Source organism: Carex rostrata, chromosome 10 (assembly GCF_964058835.1).
Source record: "Carex rostrata chromosome 10, lpCarRost1.2, whole genome shotgun sequence".
NCBI classification, from domain to species: Eukaryota; Viridiplantae; Streptophyta; class Magnoliopsida; order Poales; family Cyperaceae; genus Carex; species Carex rostrata.
Genome location: NC_135927.1, coordinates 4523492 through 4549290, shown reverse-complemented (window position 1 = coordinate 4549290; position 25799 = coordinate 4523492). Strand labels below are relative to the sequence as shown.

The 25799-nt window shown below is 31.9% G+C and overlaps 2 protein-coding genes across 3 annotated transcripts; one reads left to right on the top strand and one right to left on the bottom strand.

Annotated features, from left to right (window-relative positions):
- Nucleotides 1-11092: 11092 nt before the first annotated feature.
- LOC144560738 (transcription factor TGA4-like) lies at nt 11093-16703 on the top strand. 2 transcript variants are annotated; one of them, XM_078309985.1, is made up of 10 exons: nt 11093-11235; nt 11548-11646; nt 12029-12103; nt 12227-12286; nt 12567-12644; nt 13131-13182; nt 13316-13587; nt 14453-14704; nt 15767-15965; nt 16380-16703. In XM_078309985.1, exons 2-9 carry the CDS (start codon nt 11575-11577, stop codon nt 15917-15919), a joined length of 1014 nt encoding a protein of 337 aa, XP_078166111.1. In that variant the 5' UTR covers nt 11093-11235; nt 11548-11574; the 3' UTR covers nt 15920-15965; nt 16380-16703. The 2 variants fall into 2 exon arrangements, with proteins under 2 accessions (XP_078166111.1, XP_078166110.1); XM_078309984.1 differs by having other exon boundaries at nt 15767-16703.
- Nucleotides 16704-17808: 1105 nt separating this feature from the next.
- LOC144560683 (glutathione hydrolase 1-like) lies at nt 17809-25209 on the bottom strand. The gene is made up of 6 exons (XM_078309932.1): nt 24801-25209; nt 23845-24363; nt 22999-23234; nt 22296-22566; nt 18917-19054; nt 17809-18188 (listed from the first exon to the last, which is right to left on the bottom strand). Exons 1-6 carry the CDS (start codon nt 25122-25124, stop codon nt 17973-17975), a joined length of 1704 nt encoding a protein of 567 aa, XP_078166058.1. The 5' UTR covers nt 25125-25209; the 3' UTR covers nt 17809-17972.
- Between the last annotated feature and the right edge of the window lie 590 nt (nt 25210-25799).

Genomic DNA, 25799 nt, shown 5'->3' with positions numbered 1-25799 from the left:
ATTTCTCCACTGTTTTGTCATGAACTCTTTTATTTTCTGTTATTTGTGTTATCTTATGAACATGAGTAGCTAATTTACTTTGTTTCTAGGGCTAAGATGTAGTTTCTAGTTTGGTTTTGTTTGCATGCTACTTGGATTTTGTGTTGAATGCTTTGTTTTTACCTTGTTGAGTAGTATTTTGATTGCTTTATTTGTGCTTGCTTGAATTGATTAGTCATCCCGTTAGATGAATGCGCACATCTAAGTGTTAGGAGCCAAGTCTATGACATTTAATCCAACCGAATAAAGTATATGAAGTAGGGTTAAACCAAGGAGTACCCGAAAGGTGAAACTTTCCTTGAGGCGAAAGTCCTTGGATACTTTTAGTAAGCCAACAAGTAACTTAGATAAATTAGGCCAAAATGCGAAAGTTGAGGTTTAACGCATCTAAGAGGGAAGTATTTGAGTCCGGTAATCGGGTACTAGGCCAAAATGCGAAAGTTGAGGTTAGGTATCTAGATCTGGTCGATAGAAACCCTAAACATTAGTATCAACACAGAAAACAGTAGCTGCAGCATTAACTCGGGGTCCCCTACGGGCCGTATGGGAAGCCATACGGGCCGTATGCCTCGGGGCTGAACAGAAATGAAATCTGAACCCTGGAAACGCCTTTTTATTAATTGAAAACAACTTTAATTATTTTTATTGCTTTTTAAACTTGTCATAAATCATTAGAATTGTTAGAATTAAACCAATTCAATTTCTCTCACTTCTAGAATTTTAAGTAACTTTAGGATAAGTCCGGTTATTTTCTTCCGTCCCTGTGGATCGATACCTGAGCATACTCATCGATAGGATAGTACACTTGCTATCTGATTTGACAGAGTGTAACAAAGGTTTAAAAGGTATAGCTTGCTATACTGAAACTTTGTAGCATATATTCTGTGCGAACAATTGATCTCCTCCTATTCTCAACAATACCTTGGTGTGCGAAGCTTGAGTTTCCAGTTTTGGAAACTTCATCAAAGGAGACTAAGGCGCAGGTAACCGTTTCACGCTCCACTTGTTTGGAGAGGTACGATTCATAACACTTTGCTAGATCATGTGTGTGACATGATCAATAAACTGCGTGTGATTGATTACTTGTATACAGTAAGATCTGATCTAGATCTCTATGAAATTTTTTAAATATACCTGACAACCTAGACCGTAACCCAACAAAAAGTTTTACCGTATCCTTATCCGTTACGGATACAAATAGTCTCGGATACGGATCGGATAATTTAGGTAATTTTCTATATTGTGACGTACGGACCCCATATTTAATTAGATAAATGATACGAGAAATATCTTTGTTGGGTGATTTATTTTTGAAGATATTATTTGATCTAATAATATAATCTCTACCATTAATTAAACAACATTTACGAGTATTTAAGGCAAATATCTCGTACTAAATTTTTGACATATTATATCAAGATATTCTATGGTAGGGTATTGATCATTGCATATTAATCACCATTTAGAATTTACCATTCTTAATAATTGCATGATTATTTATTTGTATTAGTCAATAAAATTTGTCAAGTTTGATGATTTTTGCAATGGAGTAATTCCATCATGTCTAAATTTTTATTTTGGGTAATTGATGTTGCATGTGTACCCATATCACATATGCTAAACAAGGTCTATGGTTTTGTAGGACACACAAAGACATGATATAAGTAGGTGAAATTATTGAACAATTAAAATAATACATGGGGCATTGTAGATGTGTGTAGGAAAGGAATATATAGGATGGGCTAAGGTACTTTATGAAGCATGGTTCTTTTTGTGCTTTATGTTTTTAACTTTTTATTTTTGTTTTTAAAGTTTAAACAATCGATCCGAACTGTTCAACGTGATCTTCTTTATATTGAAATATGTTTGGGATCAAATTTTACATTTTTTGGAGTTTCTTTACTATTTGTTTCGAATTTTTGAAAATTACTATTTTTAAAAAAATTATGCACCATTGAAAAACAAAAGTTTTCAAAAATTAACAAATAGTTAATCAAAAAATCAAAAAATATAAAATTTTGTCTCCAAACACATTTCAATATAGACATCATATTGAGCAATTCAAATTTGCTATTTGAACCTTAACAACAGCATAAAGGGGCATAAAGCATCAAATAGTCTGTGCTTTATAAAGCACCTTAGCCCAAAAAATAAATGAAATAACATTTATCAAAATAAAAAAAATATAGGTTCTCCACAATTTGTAGCATTATGTGTCTATTTCTTACACAAGTGTTATATATTATATAATTTCTACAAATACTAATATTTTTCAGTTTTTCTTATAAAATAAAATTACATTATAATAGCTTATTCAGCCTCTGAAACCTCAATTTTTTAATTCATCGTGACTAAAGGACTTTTGACTTTTATGTCATTATCAAAAATAAGTTGTATCTAACAGAATTGCTATTTGCGAATCTGATTTTTTCTTCATAAACTATTGTAAATTATGAGCATGTTGTGATTTTTTTTTTTACGTATTTCTCATTTTAAAAGAAGAATATGTTAACTTAATTTAACATTTATTTCTTCTTAAATATTTTTTATAAATAATAAATTCTATTGAATGTTGGTGAAATTGACTATTTTGAGGGACATTTAATATTTTTTAATAAATATTAAATTCTATTGAATGTTGGTGAAATTCTATTGTAAATTATGAGCATTTTCATATTAAATTCTATTGAATGTTTTTTTTGCTTGTGTTGCTATTTTGAGGGACATAGTAAATATTTAATATTTTAATAAATATTAAATTCTATTTAAAATAATAATATGTTAATTAAGTTAACTAATTTATCATTTATTTCTTCTTAAATATTTTTTATGTCGGTGAAATTGACTATTTTGAGGGACATAGTAAATCACAAAGTGCTTTGGAAATATATGTAACATAGGATTTGAACTTTTTATGTGCATGTGCCTTTGCACATGGATTTTACTTGTAGCTTTTGGACTTAACTTGCCATGCTACTATGCTAGTCAATTGTTTAATTGATTAGGAAGTCTAATCAATTTTTAAAACATTACGGTTTGTGTGATTTGTTTGATTGCTTCTCATGTGTCGGTTTTCTAAATAGTAAAATTTAATTTTTGACTATTTGTAATTTTCATTTTTACAGGGCTGTAAATGAACAGAATCTGATAAAGTTTGAACTCAACTCATGTTGGAACAAGTTGAGCCGAATTTTATTTTCACCAGCAAACAAATCACGAGCCGAACCGAACCGAACTAGATCAGTTTCTTTTTGTAACGAGTTGAGAAATAAGCCGAGCTAAATCAACAGGGACGGATCCAATGTGTACTGAGGAGGGCACTGCCTCTCAGAATTTTCAAAAGTAATTTTGATTTAATAAGCCTGGATTCATTTGTTCTTCTAAAAATGAATTTCTCCCTATTGTTTTTGTTATTTTAAATATGTAAAAGAATATTATTTTGTTATTTTGTTATTTGTTTAATATACTAATTTCAATTAATTAATAGATTCGAATCTGAATCCTACCTCACCCTAATAGAAAACCTGAATCAGTCCCTGAGAATTAAATTCGAAGTCACTCATGACAAGCCAAAGACAAAATCAAACAAGCTATTTACAATCTTTTTCTGAACCAATTCATTGTTAAGCCCTAGAGGTTTAATGGGCGGGCGGGTACGGGTACCTCGGGTATACCCGGGACGGGTACGGGTACGTCTCGGGTACGGGTAGGACGGGTACGGGTATGGTCGGGTATATTTTTCAAAAATCATACCCTACCCGTCCTATACCCGTACCCGTGTACCCTTGACGGGTAGGGCGGGTACGGGTATTTTTTTTTTTTTGGTTTTTTTGTTTCTATTTTTTGTTGGTTTTTTTTTTCTTTTTTTTTTTTTTTGCTGTTTTTTTTTCTGGTTTTTTGTTGGTTTTTTTCTGGTTTTTTGTTGGTTTTTTCTGTTTTTTTTTGGGAGGCAAAAACAGAATTTTTGAATTTCGAATTCGGATGAACAGTACTCGGGTATCGGGTACGGGTACTCGGGTACTAGGGTACGGGTATAGTCGGGTACGGGTAAACTCAGGTAGGGTATGGTCGGGTATTGGTCCAAAAAAACGGGTCCGGTCCGGTTTATGCCCGTACCCGCGTACCCGAGTACCCGACCCATACCCGGGCTCGGGCACGGGCGAGTATGGTCGGGTATACCCAACCCGGGTATTGTTAATCCACTATTAAGCCCTACTTTAAACAACGTTTCTTTGTGAATGAAATGAAATTAAAATCTGCATTTTATGATTCGAAATTTTTAAATATACCATACTTTCAAAAAAGATAAACCAAACAACTACGATTTTTGAAAAATTCGAATTTTGACACAGTCGCATCATGTAGGTGCAGCCACCCCTTTTTTCGTTCAGATTGAACTGCCGCACGAAAAAAAAAAGGTGGCCGCATCCCCTAGATATGGCCTGCAGAAAAGTGACCGCATTTAGAGAATACGGCCGTGTCAAAATTTGAAATTTTCAGGAAACGTGGTGGTTTGGTTTATCTTTTTTGAGGCTATGGTATATTTAAATATTTTGGTTTTATGATATACAATAACAACGACGACAATTAAGCCTTTAATCCCAAAACATTTTATGATATACAACAACAAAAAATCATTGATTTCGAACCTGAATCTCTAAAAAAAATAGACCTATCATTAATTACATTAGATAAAATTATTGTCCAAATGACAAGTATAGTATAGTTGGTGGGTTGATTATTCTTCCAATTGAAAAAAAATATCAGATGAACTGTTAAATAATATGGTCTTGTTTCCACGTGAACACATTATTGTAAAAAGTAAAGTATAAAAAACAAATAACCAAGGACAAAAAGGGAAAAGACATGATAATAATATAATATTCTAAACTGGATGTTGGGTCCCACGTTGAATTGACTGACCACAGACATTTTCTCTCATTTAATTCAAGACAAAACCCCACATATATAACATTAATTTTATATATGTTCTCTCATAGCAAAATTAGAAAATCTTGACAGAAAGACTAAAACTTAACATGAACAGTATATGGCAGGTAGAATTTGAACTCGATCAAGTCTTCATGATCATTATAAAATATAGCTCTAATTAACCACTAGATTACATCTATACATTTGATATTTTATAAGAGGAATTGAACTATATATAAAAAATTAAAAAATAAATTTGATTAAATTTCAATATACATAATTAAAATTTTAAAATTATAGAAATGATTTAGCCACCTTTGACTAAGCTTTAGAACCGGTCTTGTAAGTATTTATATTATAAAACATAATTATGTTACAAGTAATTTATTCAACCTCCAATTTGAATTTTGTGGTCAGAAAGAATATAGCTGAGAAAAAAGTGTTGTGCAAAGTAGGATGTGTACGGCATGCTCCAGGTGTAAATGCAGCATGTGTCAGTCGTGTGGGGCCAGAGAGGGAAAGATGAAAGGTTCTTGAGTTGTTATTGTCACTCGTGTGAGGAAGTGCGTTCAGTCTGATACTGGTACTGGCACAGTGAAATCAGAACTTTCAACAAATCTCTTTTGAACAAAGCACATGTTTGCACTCCATTTCATGCAAACCAGTACCAGAACCAACATGTGATTTAGGAAGTTGAAGGAATTAATTGATGCTTGTATTGATAATGGAAAACTGAGACAAAACATTTTAGAAAGTTGAAGGAATTTCCTATTCATACCAGATTAATTTTTTTTATATATATATTGAGTTAAATTAAAAAAAAAATGTACTTCTCTTAGGATGTATCTGATAAAGGATGTATCTGATAAAGGATGTATATTGAGTTAATTTTTTTTATCGCGTCATAGCGGAACGGCCGAGAAAATGCGTGCTATAGCACCATAGCTTTTGTGGTCCGAAAACGATATAGCGGCGCCATAACAGTGCTATTTAGAACCTGGCAAATATATTATGAGAAAGGCTAAAATTATTTAAACATTAATAAATTAAAATTTAAAATTCAAACATCAAAATAAAGCTATTAGATTTGATCAATATCATTTTCTCTATATATGCACATATAAAAGATTGTGATATTTCGACGTTGTTTTGATTCGTATCACAAGGTTGCAAAAATACATTGATATGGATAAAATATGAACGTTAAATTTTCAACTTATTGATTTATATAAAAACAAAACAAAAAAAGTGATAAATTTGTTATGTGCATGTAGAGAAATTAATATAGATCACATCTAATGGTTTTATTTTGACATTTAAGTTTTACAATTCATGCTATTAAAAAATAAAAAAATAAAGACACAATGAAAACACAAAAGATAAAGACCTTTGAACCCTCCTCATATATTATTATATTTTTCTTCAAAAAATTATGGTATACAAATAATGTTATTTGACCAAAGACAAACCAACTTAATTATGAAAATTCTATAATTTCTATGAGTATTATGTACTTCGAGGAGGATTCTAACACCTCCTGCCTTTCATACCTCCTCAAATCTCATATTTTGTATTTCGATTTTTAAAGTCTAAACTATCAATATGAACCGTTTAACATAATATTTATACTAAAATGTGCTTAGGATTAAATTTTATAATATTTGGAACTTTTTTACTATTTTTTAAGATAGGTACAAAATCACTGTTTCTGAACCGTACTTATCTTAAAAAATAGTAAAAAGTTTTCAAAAATTATAAATTTTCATTCTCAAGCATATTTTAGTGTGGATATCATATTGAGCGGTACCAATCAATAGTTTGGACTTTGAAAACAAAAATATATATAAAAATATTAGATATGATGGGGTATGAAATGCATGAGCTGAAACCATCCTCTATATATTTTACGAGTAGAACTAGGGTGTTCTTAAGTTCACCAAGCCCCTTGGTGAACTCAAATCTAAAACTCATTAAATTGGCTTAAAATTAATTTATTATAAAGTCAATCAGTCAAAATTAGAAGGTTAATATATTAATTTTAATGCATTCATTTTTTGAACGTTTTTTGACCACTTGACTTTATACTAAATTAATTTGAATGTTTAAATTTTTCATATGTAGACACATCACTCGTCAAGTAGACGAGTTTTAACTGTTCGGATTCATCATTTAAAGCTGATTTAACGGATTTTAGACTTGAGTTCACCAAAGAACTTGGTGAACTTAAGAAGACCCTAGTTCTACTCTGTATTTTGATTTCTTTTTTAAATAGAATTCCTTTAAATTATTTTAACGGAACAAGCCTAGTTTGATCGAATTTTCGAAAACTAGCCTCCACCGATCCCTAGGATCGGTGTAGAAAAAAAAATCCCACCTGCACCGGTCCTAGAGACCGGTGGAGTCAATATTTACCCCGCCACATATATGTTGCACCAAAACCACACCAAACATCTCCACCGGTTCACAGGACCGGTGTAGGTTTGAATTTGCATCTCAACCGTTTAAATAATACACCCTGCGCTATCCTGAAGCTTGATTTGCGTGACTTTTTGGATCTGCGTGACTTCAAAAAACATCTCGAACTTTGCGTTGACCTTTTGGAGTCCCTCAACCATTTAAATAATTTTGCATGAATCTCAAAACAAAAATAATACTGGCCCTCTGCTCTATCTCCGAAGCTATTTGAATTACGGTGTATGTAGCGAGTCATTGTTTGATGAAAACTGCATACCATTGCATGGTTTTCATACCTTTTTAAACGCATAAGATCAATATAATTCATTGATACCTTTGAATATGACACCATTTGCAAAATTTGAAAATCAAGCCTCCACCGATCCTAGGGATCGGTGGAGGCTAGTTTTCGAAAATCCGATCAAACTAGGCTTGTTCCGTTAAAAAAATTTAAAGGAATTCTATTTAAAAAAAAATCCTGTATTTTACTCCTCTTTATGAAATAGTATTATACTACACTAATTTTAATTTTCTAGTTCTGTCCTAATAATTGCACTTTTATAAAGACAAACCAACTTAAAGAAGACAACTGTAGCAACATTTGATACAAAATCCCTACCCAAAAAAAAAAGTTGATGCAAAATCATTTTTCTTTTTATTTTTTTATAAGTAATGAGTAATCCAACATTTGTACTTGAACATATTAAATGACGATATCTCCGTTTGATTTGGTAATGGAGAGAGCATTGAATTAATTGATAGTACAAATTTTGCCTTGTTTGATGAGTAATAAAAGAGCAGGTAGCGCCGTGTACGGTTGTGTTTATATAGCTTCATTTAATGTTGTGGGCTCCATTATTCTCTAATTTAAAATTGAACTCACGTAATTATATACAAACAGATTGGTTAATATTAAAATATTTGTTCTCGAGTCGAGGTGCAACTAATTGATTTTTTAATTTTTAAAGTTCAAACAGTCGATCCAAATTATTAAATTTGATCTCCATATTAAAATGTGTTTGGAGACCAAATTTTACATTTTTTAGAATTTTTTTACTATTTATTAAGCCAGTTTTAAAATCACTGATTTTACAGTAAAAAAAACTTATATATTGCAACCAATCTTTATTTTAAGTTTAATTTTTGTACCCATCTTAATAAATAGTAAATTTTTTTTAAAAAAATATAAAATTTTATGTTGAACGATTTGAATTGACTGTTTGAACTTTAAATTTTTTGAAAATATAAGATTACAAAAAACGGTGTAAGTTGATCCCTTCTCTTATAATATATACAATTGAATGTCCATTCCCATATGTTGATCTCCTTGATTATCATTGGTTTCAACTTTCAAGTAAAGTTGCAATCAATCTACAAAACTGTATAATATTCACAAAATAATTTTATTTGAATTTTGAATTTGGATCATGTGCAACATTGTAGGATGATCAAGTTAAGTTTTCACGTACAATGTCGTGTTTTGACCAAAATTGTAAAATAAGGAAAGAAGAAAAAAATAAGGAAAACTTGTAAAATAAAGAAACAATAAAAATTTACGCATAAAAAAAAATTATTATTCAATTTTTTTTGTTGTTTGAAATAAATAATGACATAAATAAATTTCAGTAGTTTTGATCACATGTAGTCGTGTTTACTCAATACTGTGTTGTCTCGTGTCATAATCATTTCAATTTGTATGCAAATACACACAAGTCACGTTACATAATTAACACAGAGGTAAAACAATGGTGGGCAAGTATCTTCTCCAATATTGTAAAAAATTTCCTTTACTTTACGGTTTAAGATTAACTCCCAGCCGCTTTGAGATTCGGGCCAGCACCGGGTACAGTATTATTGGTCTTTGAGATTCAATAATTCTAAAAGATTTTCTATTACGGTACCGGAGAGAGGATCTGAATTCAAACACTGGCATACCTCTGTTTGGAAAAGGATCAAGAGGCACTTTTCATTGGAGATGTAGATGGGTCCCACCTGTCGGAAAAAATCAGGTCATGACAGTCATTTAGGTCAACACAAGTGCACCAGGCCTAATTCTTTTGACTCTAACAAACAAATGTGCATGCACACTTTAAGTCAAGAAAATAAATGCACATGTGACATGTACACATAACTTTTTAATTCAAAAGAATTCATATTTGATGACTATTATTGATTCCTCAAATGTATCTAATAAAAATAATTTAAGGTGAAGTAAAGTTGATTTAGTACAATTAATTAAACAAGTAAAGTTAAGTCATCAATTTTTTTTTTAAATTTTTTGACATTTTTATTCTAATTAATTCACATGCTACTATTGTACAAGAGAATCTGATTAGTATGATATTAGTGTTATTTCAGTCTATGTACTATCAACTTCAAAATCTATTGAATCGACTTCAAACTACAAATTCAAACTGTTCAAACCGATCTATTTATTAATTGTGTGTTTACATATAATATTTATAATTTTTTGAATGTATTTAGTATCAAGTCAACTGTAAGAATTTTTAAGTTAATTTTAATGCATTCAATTTTCAACATTTTTTTTTACCGTTTAACTTGATACTAAAATAACTCGAAAAAAATATAAATTTTATATGTAAACACATCATTCATAAAGTATAATGATTTGAACAATATAAATTCGTGATTTGAAACATTTCTAATAAATTTTGAAATAAATAACTGGACTCCGTACAATAAAATATTACAGTCTTCTTATTAAATAGTACTTTATATATAATTTATTACTATAAAGAAACTATGATTGGTAGAATATTGCATTGGAAATAATAAAAAAAAGAAATGTAGTGCTCTATTGGGCCCACTATAGTTGTCTCTTGGGCTTATCCGTTTGTTTTTTCTATTCTACACTGGGATGAAATTTGGTCCGTTAGATCAGAAATACCTTTTTCTCAATGTGGAATCTTGTAGATGGATAATTATGAAACACATTATAAGAGAAACTTTTTTCCTAATTAATTTTCAGTTCTACATTCTTATTTTTCTGAAAGTTTTTCTTTATCTTCTTTGCAGAAAAATGTTTGTATGTAATAGTAAAACTATTTTTTCTTTTTAAATAGTACACACAAATATATTATATATTTGTATACATTATTCCTACTATATAAAAGAAATAAATATTTTTATCATCTGATTCTGATATAAACATAACACAATTTCTCCAGGTTTTATGCATAATTTTCCAACATAAAAATGGAAGGTTATTTTCGGAAATTTTGTAGAATTCCGGGTCTAATTTGTAAATTTGAAGAAGAAAAAATGTAGTGATTGTAGCAGTACAGTTTTAGACCGGATCTAGTCAACAATACTGCCGCAGTACAGTGGAGTCAATTATAGGTGTAAAGAATTTAACAGAGTATGTTTGGCTTCGTGCAGTGCACGAACCATGTGATTCTGTAGTCTGTGCACTGCATGACGTTAAAACTGCTCTGTTAAAACATTTACGCCCCACTTTTAGCTGAGTTCATACAAACTGAGGTAACAGAAAATTTGAGTTTAGATACAAACCGTCCGATCTGATCTTGCACGAATATTAATGATTCCGGATTCTGATCAGACAGTCGATATCTAAAGTCAAATTTTCTGTTTCCATAGAAGGAGACTTCCTTTAGCCTTACGTAGACCCGGTCCATGTTGTGCTTAGAAAAACTGTCCTGGAGAGGAAATTAGGTTTTCTTCTAGCTCCGTTCTGGTTTCTCCTTCGGTGCACAGTGAACCACTTTTGAGCTCTCCACTTCAATTTCCTGCTTCAATCAAATCGTTGAACTAACGATTTAAAAAAAGAAGGTAACTTTTTTGTCTCATCTTTCCTTTATCACTATTTGCTGTAATAGAACAGTTGAATTCTCTTTGGATTTACTCGAATTTCATAGTTCAAAAGCCAATTTAAGAAATTATTAGTAGGTATTTTAGTGTAATTTAACCTCAGTAGGTGTTATTACTTCAATTTAGTCCCTTCAAATAAGGGGATTTATATGTACTGTACTAGAAAAGAGACGTGCTTTTGAGGTACCTATGAAAGGCTCTACTGGTATAAATACAGTACCTGACCTAATTTGATTTTTTACCAGTATAACTTTATTCCTCTTTGTGTGGCAGAGTTAAACACAATTTGGGTTTGCTAGAATGATTGGCATCTACGGGTCTAATTCTAATAATAATAAATGGAATGGAAATACAGCCAATTTGGACAATGCGGTAAGCCTCTGGCACTTGATATATCATATATGTATTTAAATTCGTAGGATGTATCATACTGGTTGTCACAGTTTATACAATCCCACTGGTAAATTGGTAAGTGCACAAATTACTATACTCAGTGAAGCAGTGCATCAGTTAAGGTGCCAAAACTATACTTGAATCCTGCATTTTGGTTTCATTTTGAATTAAAATGTTCACAAAATGAAAAATTTTAAGGGATGAACTTACAAAATACCAGTGTGCATATCAAGGTTTGATTGTAGCAATATCATATCTAATTGGTATGGTATAAAGTTTGATTAAGCCTTCACCATGTGTAAAATCAAGTAACAATCAGAGGCAATGAATAAAAATCATTTCTCTTGGATGTTGTTTCTAGTTAGAGAATGCTTCACCTGAGCCACCCGGGTCATCAGAGAATTATGAGACTGAAGGAAACAAAGGAGGAGAAAAGGTAAGACGAGTATATTATCCATAGATTTAAAATAATGATATTTTATTAATGTGAAGGATTTCTCTTTTCTTTTAATTTCTCTTTTCATATTTTATAATTAGAATGCTCTCTCTCTCTCTCTAGGTTCAGAGAAGACTTGCACAAAACAGAGAGGCTGCTAGAAAAAGTCGTCTAAGGAAAAAGGTGTTCTATATCCTTTAGCCATCTTTTCAAATGATTTTATTTATATTTTGTCTTACAAGATTCTAGTTAGCCATTTTATTTCCTGAAATTGCACCTTCACTTATTCAGAATCATTTCATGAATATATGGTTTACTCTGTGTTAGTATCTAATATACTGTCTGTTTGCAGATATGATGAAATATTTGGTTTATGTGCGAAATATTTGGTTTATGTCCGAAACATTTTTGCTTTGTGTTTTTGCTCTATAAAGGACTAATTTGTTCCAGTTTAATTAAACAGGCTTACATACAACAACTAGAATCAAGTAAAATAAAATTGGCCCAAATAGAGCAAGAGGCTCAGCATGCTCGACAGCAGGTACAGTACAACTCAACTGCTAGTAACATCTTATAAATATGTACTGGTATACGAGTGTAGCTATGGTACTATGCATAGCACAGATTAAACCGGACCAAATATAAAAAATCGAAGTAATTCAAGTAAATATCAATTAAATTTTTGTTTGGTTGAACTGAATTAAGAGAGATTAAACAGAACCAAATATAAAGAACCAAATTAATTCAAAAATTTAATCCAAAATTTGTCGGGTTGGTTGAAAACCAGATAAACCGGAATTAATGAACACCCTTAGGCTTGGTACAATACTGTATCATTCAAGTTTGGTATCGATGCCATCTGCTATCAATTATCATGAATGCTAAACTTCATTATTATCTGAAGCACAAACCCTCTAGTGAATCTCAACCTTCAATTTTGGAACTGGGTATTTACCAGAATTTCAGAATCAGGCTTTTTTTTTGTTTTTCTCCTAATTTCGAGTTTAATGTCTTGCTTAAATTCTAGGGTGTGTATATTGGTGGCCAACTGGGGGAATCAACTGGTACTCCTAATTCAGGTTTGATACCAGCTCTCTTTTATTTTAGAAAATGCTGCTACATAAAAACTTACTTAATTAATACCAGTTTTTTTTTTTTTCCATTTTTTTGTTTTGACCTGCTAGATTTGTATTACCGTTATGCCCTTTGCAGGGATTGCAGCCTTTGAAATAGAGCACACACACTGGGTAGAAGAACAGATCAAAAGATCAACTGAGTTAAGAAATGCTCTACAAGCCCGTGTATCAGATATAGAACTGAGAATGCTTGTAGAGGGCATGATAAGTCACTATGATAGTTTATTCCAAATTAAGGCGTTAATTGCAAAATCAGACGTGTTCTATCTCATGTCTGGCAAGTGGAAAACTCAGGCTGAAAGGTTCTTCCTCTGGATTGGTGGGGCCCGCCCGTCTGAAATACTGAAGGTAGTTTGAGATAGTAATTTATTATACCTAATAAATGGCTTCTTGACAAATTGAGTTCTTATGATTGTAATTTATTAAACGTACACAAAAAATGTAGTAAATAATTAATCACCCGAACTGATTATAGAATGTATTAATTAGTTCCCATTTTTGGTCTCGGTTGTCGATTTTCGTCGGTAAGTGAAATGCAAGTCAGCTTGAAATGAGTTAGTATTTGATGAAACTTCAATAAAGTGATTTTAAGTCTGAATTTAGTTGGTAAACTTTTTTGGTTTCTTAGGGAACAAAATTGGGAGCTGGTGATTTTTTTTCGTTTTATTCCAGAATGAACAAAATTTTAATCAGATATGTGTTGGAGTTTTTGAATTTTTTTAAAATGTTCTCAAAAGCTCACAAAAAATGTTATTTTATATATATATTTATTTCTTTTACATAGCTATGGTTCATTCAGATTTATATAATAATTGAATTTTTATATTAGAAAACAACCAACATATATAGAAATTAATTCTATATACTAAGAAGAAAGAGGGTAAAAAAGTATAATACTCCTGTACATGTCTGATTAAACCTTTTTTTTTTCTTTGTCTTTTGTCAGATCTTAATCCCACAACTGGAACCTCTGACGGAAAAGTAAAAAACTCACAAAAAAATATTTTTCTTATATAAAACAAAATCTTTTTTTCTCTTTTACATAGCTACATTTCATCCAGATTTTTATAATAATTGAATTTTTATATTAGAAACTAGACCTTTTTCTATAGAAATTAATTCTATATATTAAGAAAAAAAAAATTAAAGAAGTATAATACTCCTACTGTACATTTCTGATTAAACGGTTTTCTTTTTCTTTTTATTTTGTCAGATATTAATCCCACAACTGGAACCTCTGACGGAAAAGCAAGGAGATGACGTGAATAACCTACAACAGTTGTGCCTTCAGGCCGAAGATACGCTTTCTGAAGGGATGGATAAACTTCTCCAAGTTGTCTCCCAAACACTAACCTCATATCCTCTAGGAGATGCCAGTAGCAGCGGTAGTAGTGCAGTGAGGCACTCTGACGAACTGACAGATGCTATGTGCAAACTAGAGTCTCTAGTCAACTTTGTAACTCAGGTAACTTTTTTTTTTCTTCTTGCAAAGATGCATGCCCGTAGGCTTTCATTTGATTGTTTATATTACAAATGAGTAGGGTTCAAATGACTCTCGTCTTTTCTTTGTTTTTAAAGTCTAAACAATTGATCCAAACCGCTCAACATGATCTTCATAATAACATATGCTTGGAGACCAAATTTTATATTTATTTTTTTGAAAATATTTTACTATTTTTTAGATAGGTACAAAAATCACTGTTTTGGATGGTCCAAAATCGTCTGAAAACTAATTTTGTACCTATCTAAAAAAAAAGTAAAACAAGTTCCTCTCTGAGAACATTTTAATATTGAGATCTCGTTGAGTAGTTCGGATCGATTGTTTGGAGTTTGAAAATGGAGATAAGGATGTGAGGCACGATTGAGGCATGAAAGACATGAGGCATTTGAACCCTATTCATTACAAATTTATAATGTTGTATGGTACCTATACTGGCTTGAGGGTCCCTATGTTATATGGTATCGATCAAGGTTGACGACATGCTTTCTTGGGTTGAAATTTGAATTTTGTTGGGAGCTTACATTTTACTTAACCACACATTAGCTGGGTAACTTGGGTTAATTACGAATTTTGTCTATAATAATTTATAATTTGAAGAACACAGATTACATTCTCAAAACACGGTTCCAAATATTATCTGCTTTAAAATTTCTTCAGTTTTCATTAATTTCAGGCCAAAATTTGAAATTCCAAAACATTGAATTTGCTCTTTCTTCAAACAAACTTCTTGAAAATACATGGATTGGTTTGGAAATATAAACTTTACTGGGCAATAAATGCAGCAATGCTAGTATAAAGCAACCTTTGTTTTAAAGTCACCACTACTGTTTGAGTCCAGATCCTCTGAAGTAACTCAAATTTAGAGTTCAGATCCGGACCATCCGATCAGAATCAAGGCCCCTTTAATATTCATGCCAAAACAGATCTGACAGTCCGGATCTAAGCTCAAAATTTTAGTTACTTTAAGTGATATGAATTCCTAGTTTTTTGGGTCTGATCGTTTTTTTTTGTAATTTATCACCACAGGCTGATGATCTAAGGCGGCAAACAATACAAAAAATGCATAAAATTCTGACGATTCGTCAAGCGGCTCGCGGGCTTCTCTCATTGGCCGAATTCTTCCAGAGGCTTCGGGCCTTGAGTTCCCTTTGGGCTGCTCGGCCTCGTGACCCCAGTTAACCAATGCACTTATCCTGGAAGTTAAATTTTCACTCGAGTTAATTCTGTAGGAGTGAATCTATGGTATTATGCATAGCGTGGATTGGTCCGTACTATGGATCAATATCTCCATTTTCAAATTCCAAACAGTCAAATCTGAACTGTTCAACATGATCTTTGTATGAAAATGTACTTGTAAATCAAATTTTACATTTTTTACAATGTTTTTACATTTTTTTTAAATAAGTAGAAAACTTGATCTAAAGATTTTAGACCATTCATAGTAGTGGTTTTCTACCTATCTAAAAAAATTGTAAAAAAATTGGAAAAAATGTAAAATTTTGTTTGGAAGTACAATTTCATATGGTGATCATGTTGAATTGATTAGATCAACAGTTTTACCTTTAAAAACAAAGATATTAATCTATAGTATGGACCAATCTGTGCTATGCATAGTACAATAGCCTCACTCATTCTGTAGGACTAAACTGTTGTTGTTAATTTGTGTGTGTTAAGAGGACTCGAATGTAAATTAACCAATCCTTGATTTGAAAGACAACGGCAGGATATCATCGGGTTTTTATGAAAGATTCAACTTAGGTGTGAAACCAACAACCCGAAATCCTGCCTGTATATTTGGTTCCTTGAGAAAATACTGGAGAAAATTAAACCCGTGGTTCTTAATTTTATGTTTTTTTAAGGAATTTGCTTGTAAATTTACAAGATACTTGTATTTAACCAAATTGTAGAATGAATTTTATCACTGCCTAATTTGGAATATATCGTCTAACATTTGATATTCAAATTCAACCTGTCAATTATTTCTGGCATTGGCGAATATTAATTTGGACAAATTTTTATATATTGTTGGATAAACATTGATTAGGTGACATTTTGTATCATAATCTATGTTATTTCTTTTTTTTTTTCTTTATCTATTTTTACTGTTAGATAGAGGTTGGATTTACAAAAAGCTGATTTGATTTTTGAAACTTTTTGTATTTCTTCTGGGCAAGGATGTATAAGTTTGCTAGATTTAAAACTGTTTAAATTAAAATAGTTAAGAGTTCAACGAGGTCTTTCTATAGTTGTTTCATAGCCATATCAATTGGCATGGTACAGTTCATCTCTTATTAGGAGTAGAACTAGGGTGTTCTTATTCAAGTCTAAAACCTAACAAATTGGTTTCAAGTGATGAATCCGAACTGTTGAAATCAGCCTACCTTATGAGTGATGCGTCTATATATGAAAATTTTAAACATTTGAACTAATTTAGTATTAAATTATGTGGTAAAAAAATGTTCAAAAAATTAATGCATCAAAATTAATTTATTAAGTTTCTAATTTTGACTGCTTAACTTTATACTAAATTAATTCGAATGTTTAAAATTTTCAATGTAGATGCATCACTCATAAGATAGGTCGGTCTCAATCAGATTCGTAATTTGAAGCCGATTTGATGGATTTTAGACTTAAGTTCACCAAGGGACTTGTTGAACTTAAGAACACCCTAGTTCCACTCCTCTTATTAGGGGTGTTAATACCACCCTTTTAACTGTTTACCTGATCCTTATTTGATAAAATTGGTACGGATAAAATTATTTTTTCATTTAGCTTATCGGATATGGATAAGAATAATTTTTTTTTAACATAAATGATATAGTTTTATTCGTGACTCATATATATATCTATTCAATGAAATTTATTTTGCTTATTGGGTATGGATAAGAATAAAGTTTTTTTCAATATAATAACAGGTACCCAATCCGTTTCGTACCGTTGACACCTCTAATTCATATTATATTACAATTGAAGCTTTCACAATTGGGCCAAAATTCACAAGCCCACAACTGAAAATTTCCTCTCACTAATTCTAGTTCTATAATAATCTCTACCTGTATTCAAAACAGCAACACAGCTAAAAATCCATAATTAATGTAAATTTTTTTTACTTATAGTAGATTGGTTTGCCTTTATTTCAAATAAGAGAATCAAATCAATCAACACACTTGTGGCATTTATTGAGTAAGATTGAAATTTAATATATACCTAAAAAAAAGGAAGAAAATTTCATTCAAAATCCTGCAGGAACTCCGCCCTTTCTCGGGTCACTAATGGCAGTGAGTTCTCCAAAATTTTGAACTATGAACTGAGAAATCGCTCCTCCGGTGGTGAGTTGTTGTAAAACATGGCCTCTCTTCTTCAATTCTTCTCTTGTCGATGACGATAACTCGATGTGATCACCTATTACTGTTGTCCAGTTCTCATATTGTACCACATTTGGTATCAGCTGAAAAGAAAAACAAGGTTAAATAGTGCTTAATATTTTGAGAAATCATCTGTTTATTTTTGTTAGATTAACTTGTTTACAATACAATAAATTTTGGAATGGAACTAACATGGCACTGACCATTTTTCATTACTCACTAAAAATCTTGCCATCAATTGCATTTTAAATATTATGACATGAGCGAGGCTATGGTAATATGCATATTACGGATCAACCTGTACTATGGATCCGTATCTATATATTTAAAGTTCAAATAGTCGATCCAAGCCGTTAAACATGATGCCTTCATGAAAATTTACTTGCAGACCAAATTTTACATTATTTAGAAACTTTTGTTATTTTTCCAGATAGGTGGAAAATCACTTTTTTTGGATGATCTAGAATTTTCAAATCAAGTGATTTTTTACTTACTTTAAAAAATAGTAAAAAAAAATTCTAAACAATGTAAAATTTGGTCAACAAGCACATTTCCATATAAAGATCATGCTGAATGGTTTTGATTAATTGTTTGGACTTTAAAAATAGAAATATGAGTCCATAGTTTGGGCCACGGTGTAATATGCATATTACCATAGCCTCACTCTTATGACATATACATTATTATCATTACTTTTTTTTTTTTTTTTTGCTTATTTTCATAAAACACTTGTAAAGTAAATATATTGTATTTTACTATTTTTAGATAGGGAAAAGCAAAATGGAAACAAAAATAAGGTAGAAAATGAAACCTTATGATAAACCCTTGGAGCATATACAGAAGAAAAGGGATCTAATTGCAGAGCAAAATGATTCAAAATCACTTGCAATGTTGCAGCTGGTATCATGACCCCACCACTCGCACCTACCGCTGCCTTTAGCTCTCCATCCTATAATCCAGTCACATAAAACAAATAATATCAAAATGCATATTACAGATTATAGATCTATATCTCTATTATTAAAGTTCAAGTAGTTGATCCAATCCATTAAACATGATCAATCTCCACAAAAAAAATGCACCTGTAGATCAGTAAATTTTGATCTACATGTACATTCTAAATAGCGATTATCGTGCCATTATGGAAAGGTTATAAAAACAGTTATAGCTAGCTATTTACAACCCTGATAAAAGGAAAGCGGTTGATAGCGCTATAGCTTTTATGGTCCGAAATTTTTTTAGCGCAGCTATTGTGCAAATTTAGCTAGTTATTTAGAACCCTAAAAATTGTCCTTTTCTTAGAATTTTTTATTATTGAATTTAGATATGTAGAAAATCATCGCTTTTGGATGGTCCAGAATTTTGAATCAAGTGATTTTCTAGCTATATGAAAAAATAGATTTTTCCTTTAAAATGTAAATTTTTGTCTGCAGTAAGTACATTTTGATATAAGTTTTAAATGTTTGTATTTTAAAAATGAAAATATTAGCCTATAGCATGCCTCGCTGTGTAATATATATAATCATAACCTCACTCAAATAAATAACAATATTTTGAGTGATATACATATTTCCTTTAAAACTTTTTTATTTCTTAGAATGATATATAATATATATATATATAGAGAGAGTGACTAATATGCATTCGTTAGCATATGGGTTGATATGCATACGGTCCAAATTTAAAATTTCAAAATCTAAAAAGTCGATTTGAACCGTAAATCTTGTTCTCCATATTAATATGTGCTTGAAGACAAAATTTTACATTTTTCTGAATTTTTTTACTATTTATTAAGCCACTTTGATAATTGTTGATCCGACGGTGGCTTAACAAACCATATTAATATCAGCAGCCACCGTCGGATCAGCAATTTTCAAAGTAGCTTAATAAATAGTAAAAAAATTCAGAAAATATAAAATTTGGTCTCCAAGCACATATTAATATGGAGAACAAGATGAACGGTTCAGATCAACTTTTTGGATTTTAAAATTTCAAATTTGGACCGTATGCATATCAAACCATATGCTACCGAATGCATATTAGTCACACACACACACACTCTCTCTCTCTCTCTCTCTCTCTCTATATATATATATATAGAGGAGGGATCCAATTACATCCTTTTTTGGTGACACCAGATTACACCCTATGTTTACAAAGTCCAAACAGTTGATCCAAGCTGTTCAACTTGATGGATATGTTAAAAATGTGCTTACAGATCAAATTTTACATTTTTCTGAATTTTTTTACTATTCATTAAGATGGGTACAAAAATTCAACGGTCTGAATATAGCGATTTTGTTAAATACTTAATAAATAGTAAAAAAAATTCCAAAAAATGTAAAATTTGATCTGCAGATACATTTTAACATATCTATTATGTTGAACGATTTGGATCGACTATTTGGAATTTGAAAACTTTGAAAATGGAGAGTGTAATTCGGTGTCACCAAAAAAGGGTGTAATTTGATCCCTCCTCATATATATATATTGGGTAAGCTATGGAGTAAAACGCGTTTGTACTTCACGCCATATTTTCATTTTGAAAATCTAAACAACCGATTCGAACCACTCAACGTGTTCTCTATATTGAAATGTGCTTGGAGACTGAATTTTACATTTTTTGGAATTTTTTTACTATTTATTAAGCCACTTTGAAAATGGTTGTTTTACCGTGAACAATAAAAAACAGTAAAAATTTATGGACTGTCGTATCAGTGATTTTCAAAGTGGCTTAATAAATAGTAAAAAAATTCCCAAAAATGTAAAATTTGGTCTCGAAGCACATTTCAATATGGAGATAATGTTGAACAGTTCGGATCGGTTGTTTTAATTTTCAAAATGCAAACATAGTGCTATGGAGCACAAATTTGTTTTACTCCATGGCTCATTTTAGCCCAACTCTCTCTATATATAGAGAGAGTTGGACTAAAATGAGCCATGGAGTAAAATATGTTGGTGCTCTATGGCTCATTTTAGCCATTTTGAAAATTCAAACAACCGATCTGAACCGCTCAACACGATCTCCATATTGAAATGTGCTTGGAGACCAAATTTTACATATTTTGGAGTTTTTTTACTATTTATTAAGTCACTTTGAAAATTACTGATCCGGCGGTTTAGAAATTTTTACTGTTTTTTACTGTTTACAGTAAAATAGCCATTTTCAAAGTGGCTTAATAAATAATAAAAAAAAATCCAAAAAATGTAAAATTTAGTCTCAAAGCACATTTTAATATAGAGATCACATCTAATGGTTCGGATCGGTTGTTTGGACTTTCAAAATGAAAATACGACGTGGAGTACAAACGCGTTTTACTCCATGGCTCACCCAAGTCAATCTCTCTCTCTCTCTCTATCTATATATATATATATATATATATATATAGATAGAGAGAGAGAGAGAGAGAGATGGGCTACGGTGAGTTGCGAAGTAAAACGCGTTTCTACTTCACGCTGTATTTTTATTTTGAAAGTCCAAACGACTGATCCGAACCGTTAGATGTTTAATCCATATTGAAATGTGCTTGGAGACCAAATTTTACATTTTTTGGAATTTTTTTACTATTTATTAAGCATTTTTTAAAATTGCTGTTTTGCTGTGAACAGTAAAAAACAGTAAAATTTTCTGGACCATCAGATCAGCGACTTTCAAAATTGCTTAATAAATAGTAAAAAAAATCCAAAAAATATAAAATTTGTTCTCCAAGCACATTTCAATATGGAGAACAAGATGAACGGTTCGGATCGACGTTTTGAACTTTAAAATCGCAAAATATGAGCGTGAAGTAAAATAGTCACTTTACTTCGCAACTCACCGTAGCCCACCTCATATATATATATATATATATATATATAAATAAAGTTCTTATTAGTTGCAAAATCCTAGATGGAGGATCTAGAACAACTCAAAAAGGAAAGCTTATCAGTTGTTCAGTACAGCTATATATGCTGAGCAAGTAGGAGCATTATTTGTTAAAAAAAGATGTTCCATTAAAATGACAGGTACTATAGTCAAATGGACACCAACAACCACAAATCCAGAATTTTTTATTTATAGTAATACTATTAAAATAATATAAGGTTCTAGACAGATTATATAGATATTTCAATTCAGTAGAAAGAACTGAAAAAAATTTCGGTTCCTTGAGTAACAACCATTTTTTTTTCTCTTCAAATAAGATATATACCTTGAGAACTATGGTGGGAGCCATAGAAGACATTGGCCGTTTCAACGGTTTAATGAAGTTGTTCGGGGCGGGTGGCGGTATACTGGTAAAATTAGTGTTGCTTGATGGTACTGAGAAATCATCCATCTCATTATTTAACACAATGCCAGTACTTAATGATAGTATTTGTGATCCAAAATATGAATTCACGGTAGATGTCATTGATACCGCATTTCTCTCACTATCAACTACACATATGTGGCTCGTACCATGTTCGTTTATGATATTCCACCTGAAATACCATAAATTGGTACATGGTGTTAGATTTACACTAACCTTATGTACCAGAATTTACCCCAAATAATGTACCAGTTCAGTTTCAGGTACCCATCTAACCCCTTCTTTGAGCCTTTCTTTGTCCATTTTGCTTCTTTAACATTGGTACCAGTATACTTTCTCAAATGAGGTTAAATTAATGATCAATTTGGTAAAAAGAGTCTAATTGGGTGCAATTATTACTGTCATGTCTGAAATCATTCAAGAGGTCATTTTCGGGTTCAATTCATATCATGTTAATTTTACCGGGTCAACAGGTCATGTCAGGCAGGTTGCTGTGTCATTGTAGGCATTCCATTTTGAGAACCATTTGAAACATGCTACATTGTGTCAAAATTTCAAGAAAACCCTGACATAGTTTTGAATTATAAGAATAGCTTAAACTTACTTGTCTCCATAGTAGGCGGGACCGAATGTCGTGTTGTCAAGAATAGTCTTCTTCAATTTGGCTGCAAACTTTGGAGAGAGCATGTCAGATAAAACTTTGGAGTTGTTTATGAAATCGGGGTCTCCTAGATTGGGTTTTATTGCGAAGAAGTGCTTTAGAGCTTCAATGAGTCGGTGCACACCAAGCGGGCCACTGACACCACTCGGAATTCCATACTGTGAAAGTATGTTCAGTACCTGTATATGAAAAAGAAGTTTCAAATGAGGAGTTGCAATTGATAGAAATATCAGATAGACTGAGGCTATGATACTATAAAAATAGTCGATTTGAACCGTTTAACGTGATCTCTATGTGAAAATGTGCAAATTATATTTTACATTTTTTAGAAATTTTTACTATTTTATATAAATGTAGAAAATCACTACTTGTGAATGGTCTAGAATTTTTAGATCAAGTGATTTTCTACCTATCTAAAAAAATAGCAAAAAAAAATTAAAAAAAATGTAAAATTTGATTTACAGGTGCAATTTTATATAAAGATCAATTGTTTAGACTTCAAAAAGAGAGATATTAATCCATAGTACGGATCATTATGTGCTATGCTTAGTACCATACTACCATAGCTTCATTCATAGGAAAAAGTTTTGTCATGTTGATAATCAATTGGAACTAATTAAGGGTTGTTTCACTAATTAAGCAAGTTGAATGTCAATTGTATACAATTGCAGTTGAATTGACAGTTTACCAACCAAAGCAAAAGCCAAAACACTAACAGTACCAACCAAAGCAATTTAACAACAGGAACCAGCAAAAGAAGAAAGATATTAAAGAAAAAAAGAACCTTACAAGTATCAAACCGGCGCCACCAGCCGAGGGAGGCGGCATGGTTAAAAACTTCAATCCGATAATATCAGCAGATAAAGGTGTAGTAACCTTAACCTTATACCTTCTCAAATCCTCCATACTCAAAATACCACCACGCTTCGTAACATCCGCTACCAATGCTGCTCCGATCGACCCGTTATAAAACACACTCGGCCCTTGTTTCGCAATCTTTTCAAGTGTTTTTGCAAGTCTCTTCCTGTAACAAATGTCTCCTACTTTTAACAAAGTACCATTTGTAGTAAATACTTGCCGTAGCCCCTCGTCGGTTAAAACGCCATTTATGGTAGTCTCTAATTGCATGTGGAGGTAAGGGGACACTTGGAAGCCGTTTTGCGCGAGGTTGTAGGCTGGCGTAACGAGTCTTGCCCAAGGGAGTTTTCCATACAGTTTCCATGCCTTGTAAAGACCGGCTAGCTCGCTAGGTACCGCTATTGAGAGTGGCCCACTTGATTTTGATGCACTATTATTGGCATACATGTCCTGTGGAGGAAGGCAAACATACATTATTTTCATTTATTAACTAACTAACTAACTAACTTTTCTCAAAAGTAACTAAACTAATTAATAATTAGGGGCGTCATGATACGTTTCGGATTGGAAACATTTTCATACCTGTACCCATTATAATAATGAAAAAAAAAACCTCACATAGGTCCGTACCCGATAAGCTAACCAAAAAAACCGTACTCGTACCAATCTTATCAAATATGATACAAGTTAGATAAATCGATAAAAGAGTGTCATTGAGACCCAAGTTTGGATCCTCTAAGGTAATACACTGTTCAAGCTTCAATTCGAACCATCCGATCAAAATCAAGGCCAAGCCTGTAATGCTGCACAGCGTTATGAACGATCGAATTCAAACTAAAAAAATGAGGTACTAATTAACTACTAAGGTGATATGAATTCATTGAGACCTGGGAAGCGGCGAGAGGAGCAGTCTCTCTCATGTCAAAGGCCGAAGCCTCACCACTTGATAGCCGCACGATCATGAAAGCACCGCCACCAAGGCCGCTAGATGCCGGGCTGACCACACCAAGACAGAGTGCTACCGTCACAGCGGCATCAACAGCTGATCCTCCTTCCTTCAATGCATCACGACCGGCAACCGAACAACGTGCGTCGTCTGCTGCAACTGCGCCATGAGAAGAGGTGATCACTTCCCGGCGGTTGGGAAGAGGAAAAGAGGTGGAGAAAGGTGAGCATAGGAGGAAGAAGAGGAGGAGGAAACAGAGAGCCATGCTATATGCTCTCTCTCTCTCTCTCTCTCTTGCTGCTAGCTATTGACTAAGCACGGTCTTTGGTTTTCGTTGCTTTTCTTTGGATCCAGTGCGTTTGTAGAATGATACCTGAGTCGTCCGTTTTAATCTGACACGAATTAAAGACAGAATTTTTAATCTCACTTTGGGATACTCGTGCAAAACAGAATTTTTTATACTGCCAACTGACAAGTGCCAACGGACAAATTAAAGGTAAAAACAAAATAAACGCCTGCAAAACAGAATATTTAGCTATTTGTGCAACATCTATTTTTCTATTTTAAATTTGAGGAGGGTTCAAACTTCAAAAGCTCCGTTGATCTAGTACTCCAATAATACTTTTGTCTCTTTTTTATGTTTTCAAAGTTCAAATAATTGTTTCTCATATGATCTCTATATTAAAGCGTGCTTGGAAAATTTTATACATTTTGAATTTTTTTTTTTTACAATTTTTTAGATATGTACAAAATCACTATTTTTAAGAAAATTCTGAAACATTTTCAAAAATTATAAAATTTGATCTCTGAGCATATTTTAATATGAATATCATATTGAGTAGTGGTTCCGATCAACTCTTTGAACTTTAAAAACAAAAAAAATAACATGAGACATGATTGGAGCACTAGATCAATAGAGCATTTGAGGCCTTCCTCTTTA

Excerpts from the sequence above, each read along its gene's own strand:
- LOC144560683 (XM_078309932.1), bottom strand. The coding sequence starts at position 25,124 with ATGGCTCTCTGTTTCCTCCTCCTCTTCTTCCTCCTATGCTCACCTTTC. Across the intron at positions 23,235-23,844 it reads GTGGCGCCGGTTTGATACTT|GTACTGAACATACTTTCACA; the intron begins GTAAGGTTCTTT and ends TTTCATATACAG. Across the intron at positions 18,189-18,916 it reads CTCCAAGGGTTTATCATAAG|CTGATACCAAATGTGGTACA; the intron begins GTTTCATTTTCT and ends TTTTCTTTTCAG.
- LOC144560738 (XM_078309985.1), top strand. The coding sequence starts at position 11,575 with ATGATTGGCATCTACGGGTCTAATTCTAATAATAATAAATGGAATGGA. Across the intron at positions 12,104-12,226 it reads GAAACAAAGGAGGAGAAAAG|GTTCAGAGAAGACTTGCACA; the intron begins GTAAGACGAGTA and ends CTCTCTCTCTAG. Across the intron at positions 13,588-14,452 it reads GCCCGTCTGAAATACTGAAG|ATATTAATCCCACAACTGGA; the intron begins GTAGTTTGAGAT and ends TTATTTTGTCAG.